This window comes from Pholis gunnellus (genome assembly GCF_910591455.1).
Source record: "Pholis gunnellus genome assembly, chromosome: 6".
In the NCBI taxonomy this organism is placed as follows: Eukaryota; Metazoa; Chordata; class Actinopteri; order Perciformes; family Pholidae; genus Pholis; species Pholis gunnellus.
In genome coordinates, this window is record NC_136532.1 from 19,458,563 (window position 1) to 19,476,020 (window position 17,458).

Here is a 17,458-nt window from a genome sequence, read left to right on the forward strand (position 1 = left end):
TATTCAAGAAATACAACTGGGGAGGCTCGACTGTCTTCAATGAAGTCCATGAGTCGAGGACTTCTTACTGGAACTAAAACGCACGGATGTACTGATGTTAGGAAAAATTCACTCGAGCCGTTGTAACAATCATTAAACAGGACATTTGTTCTTTGCAAAGAAGGAGACAGAGTTGATTCACATACAGTATACATGGATCAAGGCTGCTCGGTTATTTATACTAAGTAAACAACAGTGTCACAGGCAATACATCACAAAATCATAACACACAAATTGCCTTCATACAGCATATTCTAAGTATCTGGACACTTTAACAATTCGTTCTAGTACAAAGGTCACTTTTATAATCAGAAGACGCCATGAAGTATTGACACCATCTATAACTTTATTTACCATTACAAGCAGTGCTGAGTGTTCTTTTGGATAGACTACACAGCTGTGGCGCTTAATGTCAGACGAAGTTCACACAACAAGGATCACATAAGGATACCAGACTTTGTAAGTCCACTTATTATTAGTCATTTAGATTTTGACTCTAACAACTGAACAACCGTGAGATTAAACTCTTTATTAACAAAGTGAGGAGGATGGACTTTGTCTTTAAATAGTGAACAGCAGTGAACTTATTTGGTAAGTTAACTGCTTTTGTTTTTACATCTGCAGTAGCTTTAATATGCTTGTTTATATATTATTATTTGTACAACTTGTTTTTATGAAGATGGATTTTTGTTTGGTTTTATATGTGATAGAAACTATTGTTACGTCCAATGTTGCTCTGGGGACATATTTAGCCGGTGCCACTGTTGCTAATTTGGCGACTTTCTCGTTAAATCAGGCGATTTTCCGAACCCTCTTGGAGTCTTTTTTTGTCAAAAGCTACTAGCGACAAATCTAGCAACTTTTTCCGAAAGGATAAGCGTTAGGGCAAGGGTTAGGGTTAGGGTGATAGAAGGGTCCTAGTCCTAGCTCATTCATGAGCTCACTTCCAATCACATTCATGAGACAATTTGTCTAATTTCAAATGAGATTTTAGAGAAAATGGTGCATTGTTAAAAGATCATTTTAAAACAGACTAATAGCAGACCACCCCAAGGTCTCACTCTGAAATAACCAGGACATTCTGATGTAGGATTCCAAAATTAAAGCCCTTCAAAATCTCATTCATGAGACAATTTGTCTAATTTAAGCACAGGATTAGGGTTAGGGTTAGATGATTGGAGTGTCTAGGAACTTGGGAAGAGGTGGATCTCATTCATGATCTCACTTTGGGATGATTCTTGGGAGATTACACTACACTTATTATCAGTGAAGTTATTAAATATGATTTCCAATAAAAATTAACAAACAGTCAAAATAACAGTTGTAGCACAACAAGGAGGAGCCCATTGATTTGTGAAGTGATTTTGGTTACATAACATTGCATGACAGTGAAGTTATCGAATATTGTTGTAGTAGTTATTTTCCGCATTGCACTTTGTAGACGGTCCCTGCGCACTCGTCTCGCATCCGGTCGCTTATTGAGAGCAATGCCGATTTTCCAGCTCGGAGGACTCCGTAAGACAGCCCGTTTTAATTAAATAAAGGTTGTAGCTTGTTGTCTAGCTCATTACGGTTACGTGGAGGTATCATTTGTATTTTAGCAACGTGTCACTAACGATTTATTGAACCGGGAAGTCCAAATCTTCGAATATCTTTCTAACTTTACCTAACCACTCAAATGTAAGTGTCTGCTGGGTTGACCACGGAGATGTGAAATGACCGCAGTCACTTTTGTCAAACATACTCAGTGTGTTTTGTTGTGAGGATGCCTCAGCACACCAAACGGCCCCTCCTCCATCAGCTGGTGACGGCATAACGTCAACCCAGAGCTTGGCAGGAAGTGCATATTGTGTGTAGCTGGAATATGAGGAGAAGAAGCTGTTTCACACAGAGCTACTGGGACAGCGAACTACGCGTTTAACGGTAAAGTAACCGTTTTAAACACAAGACAAGTGAGACGTTACTGGCTTTTCATGTTGTTGCTGAGTGTTCCCGATTGTTCTCTTGGATACACACACTGTTTGGGTGGCTGCTAATGTTAGCAATCGCGTTAGCTTAGTGTTATGATTGACCGAAGTTGTGTGTGTTCATGAAATCCCACAGCATGTGGATCGTGAAACATTCTGTCAAATTAATAGTTGACGATTGAAGTAACTTAACGTTTTTTTTTCCAGCTTGTCAAACAGCAAAGCCAGCTAATATCGCTTCATAGCTAAACCTAGTGAGCTCTGGAAACGTCTAGCTAGCTAGGTCTCGTTAGCTTGATGAAGAACTCTTTCAGTTTAATTAAGCCTGGTTTATTTGGCATGTTGCATATCTAGCCTAACGTTGCTAATCATGTTTTATGAATCGATGAACTTCACTTGTGAATTGTACATGCATAAAACATTATATATCCACAGCACTGGATTTAAACACTTGTCTTAAGAGAACTTGTGGGACTTAAAAACTAAACTGTTCATTAAGTTGAAATCATTTTGGTGTATTTGTGTATTTTTGATGAATGCCGTAATGAAGAATGGATGGGGGAATTTACTTATTTATATTTAAGGGTATGTCTGCTGAGATCCTGAGTGTCTTTAAACGTTGTTTTTTTTTTTACCTTAATTGGAATCTGAAATTCAGAATCCATCTGGCTGGCAAAAAAAAAGACTTTGTTCATCTTAGTTCATCAAATGTCAGGTTTCGATTTTACCAGCATGTCACACTGATGGGTAATTTCACATTCTCTATACTACCAGGAGCCTAATATTCTTATAAAAACAGTGCCATAAAGGTTAACCCTTTCCAAACTTGTTTTCTCATCATTTCTTGTAGAGAAAACCTTTAAAGATGGACAGTTATCAAAGAGGACAGCCATGGGGAAAGCTAGTCAAAGTGGACTCCAGTGAAACGATCCTGCTTTTCAACAGGGAATGCACAGTTGGCAGGAAAAAAGGTCGGTTAATTTCTATATGTGACGTATTATGGAATGGACAATAAAGACATGTCTTCACCTTCAATCGTATGCGTTAAAACTTTGAGAATTCTTTAACCTGCTACCAAAGCTCAAGATGTGATGTCTATTAACAAAAGACAGTCCTGTCTGCAGCATAGACATCGCTGTCAGTGTCTGGAGCCCTTAAAAACCTCCCCCTTGAAAACACAAAGCCTTCTTTAGTGCACCAAACTTAGACAGCCCCTTGTGATGATAACAAAAGGGCGTCCATTGAGAACATGTGTGCAGAATATTAAGTAGTTTTTTTTCTTCTTTTGCTTAAGAAAAGGTGAGGCCTATATTTCCCCCCTATGTCTGCTTTGTTGTTTAGAGCTTTTGGGGGTCTACTTTTTTGCAATGCAAAGCGACTAGCCTTAATTGGTTTGCATATGTCTGGGCAATAAAAGGTTTAAATAAATGTCCATGGAACACCGTTTCTGGTGAATCTCAATAGAATGAGTTTGCATTTTCATCATGTTTATTTTAATATACAGGCTGAAGATTTGTTTTGTTTTTAAAAAGTCAGAGGGGAAAAAAAATAGAATTAACACGAAAACATGTGTTATCATTTTCTCAAACCGATGCATATATTGCTCCTTATACTCTCCAAAAAGAGGCACTAAAAGGCTGAAAGATTCATGAAGTAGATTCTGTCATAGAGAGCCAAAGTAATCTGTATCATGTCTACTCTGTGTTTTCACTGTTGTGTTTTATTATTTTGCGGCCAGGATGTTATCTGTCCTTCCCAGCCAACAAACTGGTCTCAGGGGAGCACTGCAAGATTGTGCAAGATGAAAGCTCAGGGCTGGTGTGGCTTGAAGACACGAGGTACCAGAAATTAAATCAAACAAACCATGTTTCGGAAACGCACAAAACCTTTTACATTGTCCAGTGACATGTCCAATTGCATGTTTGTCTGTATGTGATGTAGCACTAATGGTACAGTGATCAACATGTCCAAACTGGTCAAGAAGCAAACTCACATGCTACAGAACGGCGATGTCATCTACTTTGTATACAGGAAAAGTGAGCCAGAACAAAGTGAGTTCTCTTTTTTTTTTTTTTTTTTTTTTCAGCCAATAATGTTTATATGAATTTATAAGATGGAAAGACGGATAACATCTTCTCTTGTCACCCTGTAGACATTGCCTACGTTTACCACTCAATCCAAATGGAACATGCTAATTCAGAATATAGTTATGGTAAGTAGCCAGGTAATTCCCCACAGCTCTTTTTGTCGAATGTCACCATTTTTATTCCACAGCACTCAGCTACTAATCCCCACCCTGTATCTGAACTTCAGACACGGAGCGGTCAGCCCACAGTCCTGCCTCTGTTCCACCTTCAGAGATGTCGCTCTCTGTGGAGCCTGTAATGCTCGCAAAGGCTTCTCGTGATCCAACTCTGGAGGATCCTCGGCCCTCCACTTCCACTTCCCACTTCTGTATCGGGAGCCCTACCACTTCTGGTTGTGCGGCAACTGCAGCGTGTCCTGCTTCTGGTAGGTTTTCTGCTAACACACTACTGAAGAGGCGTGATTATCAGCTTTCCCTCTGGAAATTAACTCCAGGAAGTGACTTCTTCCAGCCAAGAAATAGTCCGGCGCAAACTCCCCAAAAACCCCAACATGTTGCTGTTGCACTTTGGTTTTTGTACCTTTTGGACAGAACCAAGCTAGCCTAAGCTAAGCTAACTGTCTACAGGCTGTAGCTTCATATCTAACAGACAGACAGGGGAGTGTTATTGGTATTCTGTAAAGAAACCGCACAAGAATATTTCCCAAAATGACAAACTATTCCTTTAAAGGCACTATTAACAACAGTACAGGCTATGTAAAATGTACCCAGGAGTAGTTTATTTTAATTGTCTAAAGTAGGTGTGCTTGATGTTGCCTGAAAATAACATCATGATATTGCATAGTATTTGATATAATACTATAACTGTAATAACATAATTTCAGCTTGCTGGTTACATTTATCCAGCCACGCCCTGTATTGTTTGTGTGTGATAGGAGGCGGAGTCACAGGATGTTAGAGGAGCAGACAGAGAGGCAGAGCTGTGACTCTTCTTCTAAATTTACCCCCAGATCACAGACATTGATGTAAACAGACCTGCTGATGTTAGTCAATTGATTGCAACTGATCAATACTGAACTGTAAACTTAAACTCATACTGTGTTGGGCCAGGTGGTGATTATTACACTTCTTCACACATCTTCAGTGAGTCTGCTCTCATCTGCTTTTTTTCCTCACAAGTCCCAACCTGACTGAGATATTTCCATCCACTTCTCCCAACCTTTAAAAACTCAGAAGGTTGATTGATAATTTACGTGACATTGGGACGTGCTGCTCTGGCTAAATTACCCGCGAAATGACGGATGTTTGATCGAACTAAAATCAGTCACCTGCGACTTGTCTCGTAGTCAATGTACTTTCTAGATGATGAAGTAAGTGTCCTTAGTTCATTTCAAATTTTTTTTTGTATAGCCCAAAATCACAAATTTGAAGGCTTTACAATCTGTACACATGCGACATCCTCCTTCCTGGGACCCTCACATCGGTACAGGCAAAACTTCCTCCAAAAAACAGCTTTAACAGGGAGGGGAAAAAAGGAAGAAACCTGTAGGAGAGCAACAGAGGAGGGATCCCTCTCCCAGGTTGGACAGAAGTGCAATAGATGTCATGTGTACAGAATGACCATAACAGAGTTACAACACATTAAACGCATGTGACAGAAATGATTCATATAATGAGGGTAGTAAGCAGAATAATGATGGAATAATTACGACTGCTATTAATAACAGCAGCAGTGGATATAGAATAATAATTATAATAAAACCAGTAATGGTATCAGTAATAGTAACAGTAATGTGATTATTAATAATAATAATGAAGTAGCAGTGGGTGTCAGCAGGACCACGGCAGGAGGCAAGACCAGGGTCCAGATATAACCATGATCCATGGAAACCTGTGAGGCGAGAAAGCACAAAGACTCCGGTGAAGAAGGAAAGTTAGTAATGTGCATTAATGGGACATTAATTCATACAGTAGGAGATAAAGAAGAAGAGAGAGGAGCTCAGTGTATCCTAGGAAGACCCCCGGCATTCTAGGCCTATAGCAGCTTATCTAGGGGCTGGACCAAGGCAAACCTGAGCCAGGCCTAACTATAAGAGCTATCAAAAAGGAAAGTCTTAAGCCTACTCTTAAATGTGGCGAGTGTGTCTGCCCCCCGGACTGAAACAGGAAGCTGGTTCCACAGAAGAGGAGCATGATAACTGAAGGCTCTGTCTCCCATCCTACTTTTTAAGACTCTAGGATCCATAAGTAGCCCTGAATTTGGGGAGCGCAGCTCTCTAGTGGGGTAATAGGTACTATAAGCTCCTTAAGATATGATGGTGCCTGACCAATTAGGGCTTTGTAGGTGAGGAGAAGGATTTTAAATTATATTCTAAATGTTACAGGGAGCCAATGCAGAGAAGCTAATACAGGAGTAATATGATTCTTATCTTAGTTTTTGTTAGTACACAAGCTGCAGCATTCTGGATCAACTGCAGAGATTTAACAGACTTATTAGAGCAGCCTGGTAAAATGGAATTGCAGTAATCTAGTCTAGAGGTAACAAATGCATGAATTAATCTTTCTGCATCGCTTTGAGACAGGATGTGCCTGATTTTTGAAATGTTACATTGGTGAAAAAAGGCAGTCCTTGACATTTGTTTTATCTGGAAGTTAATATCCTGATCAATCACATCAAGCATATATACGGTGAATAAAATTGATCCAAGCACAGAACCTGGTGGAACTCTGTGACTAACGTTGGTGTTCGAGGTTTCATCGTTTACACTTAGGAACTGAGATTGATCTGATAAATAGGACTTAAACCAGCTTAGTGCGGTTCCTTTAATGCCAATCAAATGTTCTAGTCTCTGTAACAGGATGTAATGGTCAATGGTGTCGAACGCAGCACTAAGACAAGTACAGAGATGAGTCCTTTGTCTGAAGCTTTCAAACCAACTCCTCCACAGTAGAGCTGGTATATGAAGCAACCCCTTGTCGAAACCTTTTTGACTAAATTCTTCCAGCGTCTAAACGTGTCAAAACAAGCCGTTTGAAGTATCGACAACATTATTTGACCCAAGTCTCCCTTTTCTCCATATAATCAGACCCGGCTAAAGATGCTGCCCCAGCACAGGAAACAGACGTGGACAACATGGAGCCAGAAAGCAAGAGGAGGAAAACTGATGACAGTAAGTTCTTTTATTCGGAGATTTACCTGTTTTTCCTTGATTCCTCAAATTAGATTTTAGGCCCTATTTTTGAGGCGACCAGTGCAAGCAGCGCTCTGACCGTTTGCCTTTGCCTGTCTGTGGTATTTTAGTGGGGAGTGTACGGTGCTAAGTTAAGCAGCGCCAAGCGAGTTGTTTGTATTTTAGGTCGTAGTCTTTTCACTAACTATAGACATCTCGGAACCACATCTGTTTGTGGCGTAATCCAGCTGCAACATTGGGGATTTAACAAGAGCTAACTAAATACTGGAGCTAACGCACAGAAATGACAAAATAAGGCCTAAAATGCAAATTAACTATGTTAATTAAACAACTCCCCAGCCAGTAGATACAATTAAATCTGCAACATAAAATATAATTTAATATGTTTAAAGCAGGAACATCAGTTTGCCTTTATCAAATAATCTGGTTGATTCTTACCAGATTCAACCAGGTTGAATCTTGTACTCTTTCTTCTTGTATCTTCACCACACAGTTGCGTTGTTCTGTATGAGGAGCTTCTCCTTCAGTTCATTAAACCCCTGCAGCCATCTGAAGGCAGCAGGACTGTTAAATATGCAGCCTCTGATTGGAGTGCCACGCTAGCGCGCAGTGCCATTACGCATGGCCGTCCACTGTGTTTACCTTCGTTAAATCACCTGCAAATAACAGTAAGCTGCTTCAGAATACTTGATATTCTGCGTGAAACAGCAGGTCACGTGAGCTCATTAGTCCTGTGCTTCATAACTTGTACTCGTACTAAAAAAATAGACTAGTGATGTGGCTGGCTGAGACTGTATTTTTGAATCAGCACACTCTTAAATTCCTTTATGCCAGCCCTTTGGCACTTTGCGCTGCTCCACATACATGAACCAAAATAGCAGGTGCACTTGAGATGCCCACACAGTCCGTGTGCCCAAGACCTACCACTTCACACTGGGACAAATATAATAGGCCCTTTATGTCTTACCAGAGCTTTACTTACTTTTGTTCCAAAAAAAACCTTTTTGTCAACCTCAAGCACAGCCCGGAAGGGTTTTGTAAGCCAAACTAGACACTTCAGTCTAAATGTAGAACTGATCTACCGTTGTTGCGTTTACAGGTAAAGATTATGATTTGGACTTGCCCCACACCTCCAGCACAGAAATGGTCTGTTCCACTAAGGGAGGCCTTTCTTCTAAACCACCTGTGGAAGTGACTAAGACGGACAAGATGGAGGAGAGCCTGACATGTGTTATTTGTCAAGACCTGCTGCATGACTGTGTCAGGTAAGATTTAAAAGGACCCTTCCGTCTGCACAGAGATCCAAGGGTGGGGGCTTGAACCCAACTTTGTGGATTTGTAAGGCACTTTGCATACATGCAGCATGTTACCAAATGGCAATAGTTTGTTTAATTCTAAGTCTCTTGTTTTTGCTTTAGCTTGCAGCCCTGCATGCATGTCTTCTGTGCTGCGTGCTACTCAGGCTGGATGGAGCGCTCTTCTCTTTGCCCCACCTGCCGCTGCCCCGTGGAGAGGATTCGTAAGAACCACATCCTCAACAACCTGGTGGAGGCCTACCTCATCCAGCACCCAGGTTTGCACAGATAGAGAGCATTTTAATAGCACCTTTTAATCATCACTCGTTGTTTTAGTCAAAATGCCAGCACCTGTATTGCCTTTTCAACTGAAAAGGTTGTAAGTGGATGTAAAAAGAGCCTTACATAACAAGCATTTGAAAATTGTTTGTTGTTGAGGTTTTTGTTTTCCACCTAAGCTGACTTGGTAGGGATTCAAACAAGAGAGAAGGAATGGCATGTAAGCAAGACCTGCTTACCTTGTATGATTTCCAAAATGGTATAAATGAATAGAAAATCTCAGGAGATGCTGACTTTGTATTTGTGTGTGTCCCCCCGTCTGTCCCACAGAAAAGTGCCGCAGTGATGAGGACCTGAAGAGCATGGACGGCCGTAACAAGATAACTCAGGACATGTTGCAGCCAAAAGTGGAGCGCTCTTTCTCAGATGAGGAGGGCAGTTCAGATTACCTCTTTGAGCTCTCTGACAATGACAGTGACTCCTCAGACATGAGGTACGGTCTGAATGTTTGTATTTGTAGGAAACCAGTGTTAGTTTTGGCACTTGACTTTAATGTTGTTTTATATCTGTCTAAATCATTTGATGAAAATGTATATTATTATTATTATTAGTCAAATTTTGTCAGTTTAGACAAAAGCTAAAGACCCTTTAGTCTAGTTTTTGTCAGATAATTTATAGTCTCATTTTTGCCCTTTAGAGAGAGAAGCTAAAGTGTCAGATAATCTAGTGATATTTCTTGTCATTTTGTCAAAGTTCTTGTTTTCAATGGTTACTTTTTGTTTTGTTAGAGGTAAATATATGGTAAAATAGGTTGTCAACAAATAATAAATAACTTCTCCATGTGATGATTTTCTTTTGTGTTTTTTTTGTCCCCAGTCAGCCTATAGTGATGTGCCGACAGTGTCCTGGCTACAGGAGGGAGGTCAGTCAGGTGCTGTTTGCTACAGGTTCCAACTACTGGCTCCCTTGTCAGCCAGCCCCACCGCCTATACCTCCTCCACCCAAACCAGCAATGGAGGAAGGGTCCGCAACGGCCACAGGGGAGCAGCCTTCAACCTCCTCTGCCATCCCCTCAGGTGATTATGGGTGTATATTAGATGGGAAGATCAGTTGCTGAAGTTAGATGTTTTACTCAATGGCAAATTGAAGGGTACAGTATTCTGTTATAATCCTAATACCAAAAACTATAAGCAAGACTTGCAGTGTGTTCTGTAATTGGTAAAATCATCTGAAAACCCACTTTAGCACAACTAAAGATCCTCCTGCCTTCCATTCAGATCTTCACATCTTAGCTCCCCATCGAAAACCTTTGTCTGCTCCTCTCTTGTCTGCAGCTTCTCCGGAGTACCGCTGCCCCCCCCAGGGCTGCCATCTCGTCTGCACCTGCTGCCTGCAGCCAATGCCAGACAGACTGGCCGAGACCAACGGCGAGCAGGTTATTGCTCAGCGATGTAAGTGGTTGTTGTTAGTCCCTCTGCAGAGATTTAATGTAATATGTTTGATACAACTATACTGTCATTCAGGAAGCTGCATGTAACTCGAGTTAAATGGACTAACTAAAATGCATAGACAATATAAGCCAGATAGACTTTAATTTGTGTAACTTTGCCATGCATTCCCGTGTATGGATAGGTTGTCGTACAATTATACACCTCGTGCTGTATGCATCATGTGTTGTGTGTTGGCAGGTGTGCTGTGCCAGCGACCCTTCTGTCACATGTACTGGGGTTGCCAGAGGATCGGCTGTCAAGGCTGTCTGGCTCGATTCAGTGGTATGTATCCGTTTCTGCAAAACAGCCCCAGGGGATCTCCACTGTTAGACTTATTGCTGGTTAGTAGGCTTTGACCAGTATGGGAATTATTTCTGACTGATGGCAATATACGTTTTAATTGAAGGAGCTGATTCCCAAATAGTGTCCAAATGCAATATCTGTATATTGTGATGATTGTCAGCCTCAGATTATAAGCACGGTGTGTTTGACCACAAACATTTTCCTGTGTATATATGTGAAAGTATAGCATGTAATCACTTAATGTGCATCATATTTTAGGTATTTCACTTTAAGTAATAATAATGTAATAACAAGATACAGTTTTAGTTTAAAAGCGTCATACACAGTTCAGCAGTGATGTAGGCCGACTCAGTGATTTATGTCCAGTGTGGAGGAAACGTACGCTTTAGAAGCTGAGATCAACTTAAGAGTCCTGCTCACGGAGCTCTTGAGCTCTGTAAACACTCTGTTTACACTGCAGCTCAAAAGATTGGAATCACCCGTTTACATTGATGTTTTTCTACTTTCCTTTAATAATGGCGTTTGAAACAGATGTTAAAACAGTATTATTCAGACCCACAAGTATATTATCTACATGTGAAAGAGTTTTGGCCACAAAAGAAGAATGATTTAACGATTCTAACTTCCATTTAGTTGAAGTGGTAACTCAGTGTTGCATGACAGGGGAAAATACTGTTGCAACTTTGATTCAAAATTTGTTTAAGTCCACAAAAGTTATCCTTGATCATTATTGAACCACAATGGTGCGATTGGGCTCTAAATATTTTGGGAAGCAGTTTTTCTTTGGATGCATCCATTTGTAAAGAGTACTTTCTACAACCTAAATGCATGAATCAGCATTCAGCCATCTGACTGTACTGAAATCAAGCTTTTTGTTTTTGCAGGCTAATCCAAACTTTTGAAAGGATGCTCAGCTTCTCAGATGTATTTGTACTGCTATTTTAAGTGTTGTCGTTTGCTAAATGTTTGACAGTTCAAATCCAGCATTTCTTTTAAATTTTCTTTTCAGAGCTTAATCTGACAGATAAATGCCTGGATGGTGTGCTGAACAACAATAACTATGAGTCGGAGATCCTCCAGGTAAGAGGTTAATTGTATTTGTTTGTATATTAGAATGCATCACATGATAAATAAGATCTCCAGATTACAAAAATATCAACTTTATCAGCTCAAGCTTCTACCAGCAAACCGTAGACTCCACTTACAACCCATGTCTGCACCCATCTGTTATACATGCAATGTTAAGATGCTGCTCTTTGTGCGTTTCCATTCTTCCACCAGAACTACCTGTCTTCCAGAGGGAAGTCATGGAGAGATCTGCTCCAGGAGTCTTTGCAGGCTTTCCAGCAGGGAAACTACTATCTGTCAGGTGAGGCTTCAGATCACAACCCATGGACGCCCACACTGTCGTATAAAGACAAAGAGTGGTGATATCCTTGACTCTGTCTCTTATCAGATTGGCGAATCGCTCCAAATGCCATCGTGTGCTACTGCTGCGGTCTGCGAGCATTCAAGGAGTTGGCCTACAAGTACAGACAGAACATCCCATCGTCTGAACTGCCAGGTCAGACAGACCAAAATCATTTCAGACTTTGACAACTTATACACATGTTTTTTTTAAATGTTCATGTTGTATCCATTTATTTGATGTTCTTTCCTCAGCTGCTGTAACATCTCGTCCCGACTGTTACTGGGGACGCAACTGTCGTACGCAGGTGAAGGCGCATCATGCAATGTAAGTCTTTTTACATAATACCAGACGGTCTATCTGCCCTCTAGTGGTTATATGGGAGAACTGTGCTTTCAACTGACAACAATGAAACTGCATAATTGACCCCAGTGATATGTTTCCTAGTGGGAAAGATGTCTCTGAAAATGTAGAATATATTGCTCCTCTCCTGTATTCACTAACTTACTTTGTCTTGCTTCTCTGCTCTACTGTTTGTTAATCAGTAACCATTCTCTCGCATGCACTACTCAAAAGTATCATCATGGTCATCACATGAATGAGGCTTAACACAAGATTGGGAGAGGATGGGACAGGTGTGGTCGTGCCAAACAATTGAAACAAATATAACAAAACTTGGCCTAACTAACCTCTGAAATCAAACAAACAAAATGGCGTCTCTAGCTGATCTAAATGTGCTTGACCAAAACCCAAATACAGATGAGGCACCAACCAATAAGCCTAGTGTATCCAGACACAGAAAATCTGCTACGTGTGTGCCAATGTACAGGGTACCCCAGACTCACCTACTGTCCGCAACCTCTCACCACAAACACAAACAAGTTCAGCTCAGCATAGACAGAAAAACAACGTGAAGTGAAGTTCCCCCTGAACTCCGAGGCTTCCTGCCTTTATGTGTGGCTCTCCCTCTGCCGATTGGCCAGCCTGCAGCACGACCGGCCCCCACAGGTGGAATCCAATCAACTGATGACCTGTTAGGAATAGGTGCGAGAGAGAGAGCGAGAGAGCAAAAAGGGCAGGAGGGGGAAAGCACGACACGTAACAATATCACTTGTTTTAAGGAATGACACAGTTGCAAGATTTATTCTAAGCAGCAGTTTTATTTATTTATTTTTTGTTAGACTCCTGTGCATTTACAGACATTTATTGTGAAAAGCCACACCTTTTATAGCATGTTCTACAAGCCCACTTGGTGATATCATGGCGGTTCTTTTGGGCCATGTTACCGCTGTGTCTTCAGGTTACTGAGTTATAAATCTAATGTCAATAGACATGACAGAGACACTGGGTGCCAGCCCTGTGCATATTGTTCACTTACTTTACCACAAGAGGGAGTCCTTGTATAAACCGGGTCCTTTAGGCATGTTTGCTGTTTGAAGACCTGTATGATAAGCTTCCTCTCATCTCTTTGGTTGTTTTTTTTTTTTACATGCAGCTCTTAATTTATGTGGTTTCTTTTCTTTCTTTTAATTTCAGGAAATTCAACCACATATGTGAGCAGACACGTTTCAAGAGCTGAAGGAGCGGAGTTGTTTGTTTCTCTTCTGAAGTGTCAAATGAAGATAACCGAGCATCTCGTAGAAACGATCTTAAGTTTTGTTCTGTCCATTGTAGCTAAATGCCTTCCAGATGTTATGCAATAAGTTAATGCAGAAATTACAATCATTATCCATTTACAATAGTGACCAGCGTCTTACTCGACACGGGGGCCGTGTGAAACAATGCTATGCACAATAACTTTAAAGTTCAGTGTTTACTAAAGGTTTGAACTGATTTTTAGAGTGAAGAGCTGTAAGAGCATTTAACACCAGCCACCATTTATATGGAGATGCATTTGTCAGTGGCTCATGCATTTGCCTAGTCTTATCAGGTAACCAGCAACCAAATTTTAGAATAGTGTTAAAAATACTTCCTGATATGTCCTCCAGCCTATGTGACAAAAATGTTTTCTCAGATTAAGAGCGACTGAGGCAATCTATATGGATTAAGGCCATTTATGTACACTTGCACATGTTGGTGAGATTCTTTTGTATTTTGTCTCCTCCAGCCTTGGTAATTGAGGCTTTAAACACCTTGTGTACATTAACCTTCTTTAATTGTGATATATTTTAACCGTCTTATGACATGTTGAGTTAAGAATTCAGGGCTTCCTACATCATGTTGAATTACAGTAATAGTGATTCTAGAGCTACAGCTTTTGGGCCAAGACACAATCGAGATTCCAAGAGCCAACCTTTGGACTACATTAAGTGTAAAAGTCTCACCTCTGAGGGACTTTACTTGTTTTGCTAGTGCATTACTGTGTTCCCAGACCAAGGCAAAAAGCCACGACAAAACCCTGCATACATACTAGGGTAGATTTATAATCCCATGTGATATTTGTAGAGGATTGGGAAGCGGATCAATGTGTTGTGACGCTGTCAGAGGGCATTGGGGCCTCTGTTGTATGCTTTTCTCTGGATAATCATCTCCAAGGTGATTAAGTTGTAGAAGGGACGCTTTCTCTGACCCTTTCAGTAAAGGCTGAGCTGTGATGAAATGCACAGTAACTCCATGTAGACTTTTGAGAGAAAAAAAATAGGTCGCACTCCAGGCAACCAGTAATGGTTGAATATGCCGAAGGGGATGTTGCTGTTAGTGGCCCGTAGAGTAGAGTCTTCACATGCAGAACCAACAGTCTAGAGAATTGCGCCAATACAAACACAACACTATGTTCTGTAGTCATTTGTGTTTAATTTATAGATGTTCTAGCTTACCGTGACAGAATTTCGATAGAGGTTTATTCAGATGGGAGATGGTTCTATTTGGTTGGATTGTCTCTGGTTCCTCAGGTACACATAGCTGCTGTTTTGTTGTTTTAAATTGAACTATTTTTGGTGGTTAGAAAATCAACATGTCACTCAACAGTCATGTTAAATCTGATGGCCTCATATTTATGACTATCATCACCCAAGTGTCAGTAAGTCCACATCATGAAAACATGCACAGCGAGTATTGATGTCCACTGAGAAAAAAAAATAAAATGGACAAATCAGCATTTTGTTTTTTTGGACATTAGTTTCAAGATATTGAAATGTGAGGCTGAAGTAATAACCTTGAAGATTTTTTTTGTAGGATCACTATTGGTGTGTAGAAAATGTTAAACGCCGGCCTCAGTTGTTTAGAAGAATACTAAATGTGTGATATCTGCACATAGCTTGTCTTAGTCTGATTCTTAGTCTTCAGTCTCGAAGCGTTTTCATCTAGCGTATGGTATGTCGATACTCCGGTTCATTATATATGATGTGTAATCGTATCAAGAGTTTCATTCAAAAATTACATGTTTATCATCAGGAAGAAAAATATAACTTTTTTTGAAAGGACATCCTTGATAGAAATTGTGCATTTTTTATTATATAGTACTTGTAACATCAGCCATAATAAATATGGATACAATTTGTGTTTCTTTAGAATGTAGTTATTCATATTTTCATTCAAAGTGTCTGTGGAAAAATAGGATTTTGAATGGGCACTTTTCTGGCCTCTGCGAGTTAGTTAATTGCAGTTAATTTGTGGTGTTAGCAAGGTGGTTGAAGTGTGTCTTATTTTTTATTTTTCTACCCCCTCTGTCATGGTGGGTCCACACTGGCATTCCTTAGCGGCTCAGGCCCTCAGCACAAGCCCCGTCGATCCCCCGACAGAGTGGCTGGGTTTTAATTATTCCCTACCGGAGATCTAGCCACCCTAAGCCAACAACAGTCCCAAGCCGCTCCAATCAGGAATTGGTAATAAAGAGGCTTTAACGGAGTGCTTTGCAATCTCCCTGCGGTGGGGTGTGGGAGGGCATGTTGTATACTAATATTTACTCACTTGTTGTGCAAAAGTCTGGACCGGGCTGCTCAGCAGTGTGGAAGAGGCAGGTTTCATTCTACCTCATCACAACTCCCAGAAACATGGGAGACTGAACAGGCATCGGTCACATTCACGTCAGTTCAAAGCTGGGCACACATCTCTTAATGTGAGGGATGGAAGTCCTTACTGATGATGCCTGTAAACGTAGTATGCAATGCACTATTTGAACAGTTGGTCTAGAGTACTTGGGTTCTAGTTAAATTGCTATAGAGAAGCACTAGGCACATTTAAACATGTTGTGAGGACTTGTGTTTAAGAAATATGTATGAGAGTTTGATAAATGCCTCTTTACCCTTTGTTGTATTAGCAATGCTAAAATATTTTTGAAATGCATACGGATCGGATTTGCTAATTAGATTGAAAGACAGATCTATCCATCTGTAGAAACTGACTTGCTTTTGCCAGTACCCCCACTTAAAAATGTGTCTTATTGTTACTTCTCTGTGTATCTCTCTATATGTATGTCTTTAGCTTCTGTGTCTATCTCTCTATGTATGTCTTTAGCTTCTCTGTGTAGCTCTCTCTATGTATGTCTTTAGCTTCTCTGTGTATCTCTCTCTATGTATGTCTTTAGCTTCTGTCTATCTCTCTATGACACTAGAAGGCTGCTTTCATTCCCATCTGCTGATATTGGAAAGTTTCTGTATTCGCCTTAAATCAAGTTTAAAGGGATACATCAGTATTTTCAGAATCCAGTCTATTGCCAAGTAGGTTTTCACACACAACGAATTAACTTTTTTTTTTCAACCCTGTTTTCCCATGTTTTTTTGTCCAACTGACTAACGAGGACAACCTTTTTGAAATTGGTCTAGTATTGAGCGAGAGCCCTGCAAAACAGACTGCAATGTAATCCTCCCTGGGAATTGTGCACAGTTAATGTACGGCCACTAAAAGTGCTAACTTTTGCCGCTCACTGGCTCAAATTGTTATAAGTGTGACAACATTATGGAAAGGACCCTACAGAGAAATAAAACGTTTTTCTTAAATCTTTCGCGGTTTGTTTGGTTTGTATTGTGTCTCACCAAGTCTTGCTCAAGGAAAAGTCTTTCTGAAATTCTCACGAGATGGTTAGGCCTCATCCACGCTGTCAAAATCAGCAAAATATTCAGACAATTTATTTTGTAACAGTAAGCTACGCTTTCTGTAGTCCTACCGGCTCCATACAACAAACTCAGCAAGCCGCATCTCTGGATCAAGATCATAAAGATCAGCACAACATCTTGCAAAGGTTGGAGTATTATAACTCACTGAAGAGCATCAAACTGTTTGCTGTTTTATAAATCGGATTAAAAAGCGCATCTTGTCAGAAAGCAGCATAATAGTCCATCCTTGTCCAAACACAACCTATGAAAAAAGAAAACCGCTAGAGTGAGAAGACATTAGCCAACAGGAGGCTAATATTGAGTTGTAATCATTTAAAGTTAATTTTAATATAGTATGTCAAAAAGC

At 40.4% G+C, this 17,458-nt stretch overlaps 1 protein-coding gene across 1 annotated transcript; it reads left to right on the top strand.

Annotated features, from left to right (window-relative positions):
- The first annotated feature begins 1,910 nt into the window (after positions 1-1,910).
- Positions 1,911-17,000, top strand: chfr (checkpoint with forkhead and ring finger domains, E3 ubiquitin protein ligase). Its single transcript, XM_079161952.1, has 18 exons — positions 1,911-1,962; positions 2,857-2,977; positions 3,745-3,844; positions 3,948-4,057; positions 4,159-4,218; positions 4,320-4,517; positions 7,179-7,262; positions 8,383-8,548; positions 8,702-8,856; positions 9,188-9,350; positions 9,734-9,933; positions 10,192-10,308; positions 10,546-10,629; positions 11,660-11,730; positions 11,932-12,019; positions 12,107-12,214; positions 12,313-12,385; positions 13,595-17,000. The coding sequence occupies exons 2-18, from the start codon at positions 2,872-2,874 to the stop codon at positions 13,635-13,637; spliced, it is 1,926 nt and encodes a 641-aa protein (XP_079018078.1). The 5' UTR covers positions 1,911-1,962; positions 2,857-2,871; the 3' UTR covers positions 13,638-17,000.
- Positions 17,001-17,458: the final 458 nt, after the last annotated feature.